This window comes from Bidens hawaiensis, unplaced genomic scaffold, assembly GCF_021521415.1.
Source record: "Bidens hawaiensis isolate Kalapana, Puna unplaced genomic scaffold, B.hawaiensis_p1.1 tig00419633_1, whole genome shotgun sequence".
Lineage (NCBI taxonomy): Eukaryota > Viridiplantae > Streptophyta > Magnoliopsida > Asterales > Asteraceae > Bidens > Bidens hawaiensis.
In genome coordinates, this window is record NW_027504917.1 from 92,238 (window position 1) to 97,606 (window position 5,369).

General features: G+C 37.6%; 1 protein-coding gene across 1 annotated transcript; it reads right to left on the reverse strand.

Moving 5' to 3' along the window:
* Positions 1-742: 742 nt before the first annotated feature.
* LOC143609429 (uncharacterized) lies at positions 743-2,133 on the reverse strand. Its single transcript, XM_077084183.1, has one exon. It carries the CDS (start codon positions 2,057-2,059, stop codon positions 950-952), a length of 1,110 nt encoding a protein of 369 aa, XP_076940298.1. The 5' UTR covers positions 2,060-2,133; the 3' UTR covers positions 743-949.
* Between the last annotated feature and the right edge of the window lie 3,236 nt (positions 2,134-5,369).

Genomic DNA, 5,369 nt, shown 5'->3' on the forward strand with positions numbered 1-5,369 from the left:
CTTTATGAAGGACGAAATAACCCTAACCATGTGCACAGTTATAACAACCTGGCCAGCTGTCCTTCATTCATTGGTTGATGGGTCACATATTCTCCAAGAAAGGATCTTGGTAATTCTTTTAGAAGGTAATTAGTTAATTACAGTTGTTCTGTGGCATTGCCTTCCGGCCATCCTAGCGGGTGAATGTGCTACCCTGCGGATGACTTCTGAGGGTGCCTGAATGCTTCCGCGCATGGTCTCTAGGATGTATTGTTGTTCTTCCTTCAGTGAGTTATGCGGGTGATCCATTTGTCCTGCGGGTGGTACTTAAGGGTATTTGAGTCTTTTTGGTACCCTACCTCTATAAAAACCAATTCCAAACCCAATCCACACCCGAATTCATTTTCGAAACACAGCAAGAACTCATTGCTCGATCACAACAAACAAACAATCGTAAAATTGGACGGAAATGGATGAACTTGCATTTGCAAGGGCAAGGTCTTTTGACTATAACCATTATCAAACTTAGTTCAACCTTACAGATCAAGTCTACTTATGCAACTTTAGGTATTATGTACTTGATGGCTAATCATGTCTACACTATAACCGTCTCCATGAAGAATCCCTAAAGACTACCAGCCTATTGTAACAACAAATAATAATAAATATAAACAAAATATCTTTCAAGTTTAAAGTCAATGCTATGTTAGACAAAATGGAAAGCAGCAACATGCAACTTCAAATTTTTAAGTACATACCATATGCTAGTTGGTGACATAAAGTCAATTATCCAAACCAGAATAATAATACAAATTTCAGGACTATTACACTTACTCTCTAACTTTATCATCTACTCTTTGGCAAACAGATCAAAACCATTTGAAAACTGATACAACTGTCTGGCGCTAACAATTCAGTGTACATGTAGAACATTTCAATAAACAAAAGGGATAAACCTGTACCTCACTTTCTACATATATTCCGTGTACCCATCTCCAAACGTCTCCACCATCAAACCCTCCTCTAACTTCGCCTTCTGATCATAATACAACAAGCAAACCGCAATAACAAAAACCGAGCTGAGTGGCGCTTGGATTGCAGTAAAGTAACTCAAAAACAGAAGCCCGATAGACGCGTATATCGGGTGCCTGACCCATCTGTAAGGCCCAAACTGCACAACCGCAGTCAGCACCACCACCTTTTCAGAATAGTTTGCAAGATACAACGAAGAGTGATAATGTAAAAACACAGTTGACATTATCAACCCCCAAATCCCCAAATTCCTCCATCCTCCCGGAATCAAGTGAAGTTGCGGTGCTTCAAACGCAGCAAACCAATGCGCAGCCATGACTCCCACACAAAACAAGACACGATGCCAACCGGGAGTCGTAATATCCCACTTGGGATCATGCTCACGAAGATAATAATCGCCATACAGCCGTTTACGGATACTAACATTCAAAAAGAAGACATAATGGTACACAAAAAAGAACACAAAAGGCCAACCTTCAAGGAAACCGTTTGCAACACCAGGCGGGACTAACGTAAGCCATGTAAACACAGAACTTACAATACCAAGCTGCTCAATTACACTAGCTTCACCCTTTACGTGTTTAATAAAACCATAAATACCATAAACAGCTAGACCAATTGCAATGTACCATGGCCAAAACACCCAAGTCCAGCTAAAATACATCCAAAAGAAAGGACTTAATAAAGTATTAACCACCCATTTCAATAACCCAACTGCAATAGACCCTAAAGTCACCCACTTTAAAACCCTAATTGGGTTTACATCGGTAAAAGACTTTTTTACTGAATCAATTGAGAAATTACCGAAATTGGTTAGTGTAGTGTTGTCGAATATGGAGCCAGTGGTGCTTGAATACGAGCTTCTGACTGGTTGAACGAAACGAAGCCTGTTAATTGACGGATACTGTAAAGTTGTTTTGAAAGAGTTATGAGTAGATAAGTGACCGCCCACCAGGTGTTTGTTGAAATGCGTCAATGAAATTTGGGTGATTTTGGGGGAAAACACACCAGGGTTTGAACCCAAGGAAATTACAACGGGTGATCCCATGTTGTGAAATGCAGAAATTTGAACACCGGTGTATTATTACTTGAATTTGATCATCGGATAACCTTTTGGGTGTGAACAATGAAGAAAGTACAGGATTGATTGACTGTATTTTGTTGAAATGCCCTAAGAAATAAGCAAAATCATTATTGGTTTTGAGTCTTTTGACCCAACTTTAATGGGCCATAAAGCCCAATATGAATTGTGTATCTTTGGATAGCGAAATACGTAGCAAAAGAAAATAAGATCGATAACCATTCCTCCAGCACACCCAAGTGCTTTTTCAAACAAATGCACATTTCCATCGATAAATCATGCTACTAACAAAGAAAACCAGAATATATCATGGTAGCTTGGACAGTTAGAAGATTATGGTGAAGGATTAATCTTGAATTAGTATTAAAGTAAAGGTTTATATTGTTATGTTTTAATTTAGTTATTTGAATTATAACAGGTTTAGGAAAGGTTTGTCTTGGAGAAGATAAGTAATTGGCTTGAAGAGCAAGTAGACTAAGACTATAAATAGGGGTCTAGTTTATTGTTTTAAATGTGTTAAGAGAAGTCCATTCTCCTTGTATATTTGTTGGCTCATAAATTGGTTAGACTGACGCATATCAAAAGGTCACGACGTGATCAAGACTAAAGTGAAATAAACGAGGACGAGTTGAAGAATTGCATTATGGTTGAGATGGTGTAATACCGAAATCCTTAGCACCGAAATCCCTATGGATTTCGGTTAGGCTAGTTTGGGCTTATCTGGGCTTGGCCTTTGGGCCTTTGTGGTAACCCTATATATAGTTGTTGTTTAATCATTTTAGGGTTAGATGTTAGTGGAGCACTTTGAGAGCCATCAGATTCTAGAGAGCAATACCAATTTGGGTAATCTCATGTACCAGACGATTTAATAGTATAATAATATATTATTATTACGTGTGCATTTGGAGTATTTTCGTGTTCATCATATTTATATTGTTCTTCATTTATCTCGTTCTTGAATCACCACGGTGTTAGAATTCCGCACTAACATCGTGTTCGAGTTGATATCATATTGTGGTGATCCAGATTCGGGACTTACAAGTGGTATCAGAGCCTATTGACCTATTCTAGGCTCGGTTGTGATATCAACGATTCAAGATTTGGATCTTTGTGTTTGTGGAGCATTTGGAGAATTCTGGAAATTGAAGAACAACTATTCTTCGTGTTCTTAGGGGTTGTTGAGATAACTTGGGAATGAATTTGGATTGATTTTGGATTTAAATTCAAATCCCATAGATTTCGGATTTTATTCCGTTACCAAAATCAGCTGGTCAAAGAAGTGTTCTCTGCCAAGAACAAGTGTTCTCTGTCAAGTTTTAAGAGGTTCTCGGTCAACTGTAAAGGGTTTTCGGTCAACTGTAAAGAGTTTTCGGCCATTCTCAAGAGTTTTCGGTTATCAAGTGATTTCGGTCAGCAAGGGTTCTCGGTAATCAAGTGTTTTCGGTCAGCAAGGGTTCTCGGTTGACTTGATATGTTTTCTGTTCACCTTACTGTTCTTGGTCAGATTTATTCGTTCTCGGTCTAAGTTAGTTCTCGGTCAGAGTTTCAGACAAGATTTTGAGTTCCCGGAAAAAAAAAAGTATTTTGGCGGGAAAAATTTTCTTGAACGAAAATTTTCGTGAATACTCCTTATAAGCGAGACTTTATTCTTGAAAATTTTGGCGAAAACATTTTTTTCGGGTGATTTTCGGTGAATTTTGGCGGGAAATTCGGAAAAAATTTGTCTTGAACGAAAATTTTCCTAGACACTTCTCTTGAAAATTTTGCGATCATATTTTCTCGAAAAATTTTGGCGGGAAAATCAGATTAATTCCTTTAATTACTCAATGGATTCTCCACAACCCATCTTAGTGTTTGGAAGTACTCTTAATTAGTCTGATCCCTCACAAGTAGTATTTCAGAGTTCGTCTACAGAGGTAAGTTTTCAATCATGTTCTCAAGATTGCGGTGATAAAATAAATTTATATAAGCTCCAAAATGATAACTTGATTAGAGACATGGAAAGAGTAAAATCTAAAAACTTTAAACTTAAGAAAAATGAAAAAGTTTTCCTAGATAAAATAGAAGCACAGAAAAAGGACATCTCTAAGCTTAAGTCTGATTTCAGTATAAAAATTTGTCACCACCTAGATGCCACACAGGAAATCGCTGAACTAACTGCTAAACTGGAAGCCTCCAAGTTAGATATTCTGAATCTAACTAGTAAATTTGAAAGGGCTGAACTTGATTCCAAAAAATTCGAGGGTTCCAGTAAAGTAGTCAATTCAATGATTAAAAATCAATTATGGTGGAAAGAGAATGAGGGTGAGGGTATAGGATATAGTCAGGTACCCCTACCATACAATGACAACTATACTAGTCTTCCTCTTACCAAAGAGCAGGAAGAAAAGGTAAAAGATATGAAATATGGTAAACAGGTTCAATCTGAAATTGTGGGATCATGATCCCTGGAGGAAATTAACCATGTTTTTAAATGTGTGAATAATTTTGATGCTTCTACTTCATGTGCAGATATAGTAAATGATGTTGCTTCTGATAGTAAAGGGGTTCAGGCTAGTGAAAATGAATCTTATTCTAACGTGTCATCAAACTCAGATGACACCACAACACAAAATTGTACTAATAATAATACACAGAGTTGTGGCAACAAAGGGAAGGCGTATAAGAAATCAACACAACAAGGACAGTCTCGTCCTCATAGATCCTCCGGATCTCCATGTGTTGATAAATCATTGGGTGCTATTTATATTAAGAGGCAAACATCTTACCATTGTGGCATGCTAGGACATATAGCCAGGAATTGTGTTCATCGTCTATATGTTCCCTTTTGCAAGCAGGATCAGAAGGCTTCACCAAGGGGCAAGAAGAATGGAAAAATCTTTCCTAAGAAGGAATTCCAACATGAGGCAAGTGCTTCCGTTGACATTAGAAGAAGGATGAAGGCGTGTTTCGTCTTTGGAACAGCGGGCATTTGGTAAAGGAGTGTCACTACCGTGCTGTTGATAAACAAGCTTCTCAAGTGGAAGGTAACAGGTTTCAACCGAATCCAGTGGTTAAACAAAATGCTTATTTTACAAAACCACGAGTATCTGTACAATGGGTCACAAATACTCAAGGATTCAAAGTTAATATGACAGGTTTCACTCAAATGATTTAGAAAATGTTTAAAGAAAAATAAATTTTCAGAAGTCAAAGAGTGTTGAGAGTTCTAAGAATTCGAATTCGAATTGCTCCACTACAAAGTCTGTTCTTTTTAATTTCACTAAACCAAGGCAGA

Bases quoted from the DNA above. Each gene is read 5' to 3' on its own strand.
- LOC143609429 (XM_077084183.1), bottom strand. From the start codon at position 2,059: ATGGGATCACCCGTTGTAATTTCCTTGGGTTCAAACCCTGGTGTGTTT.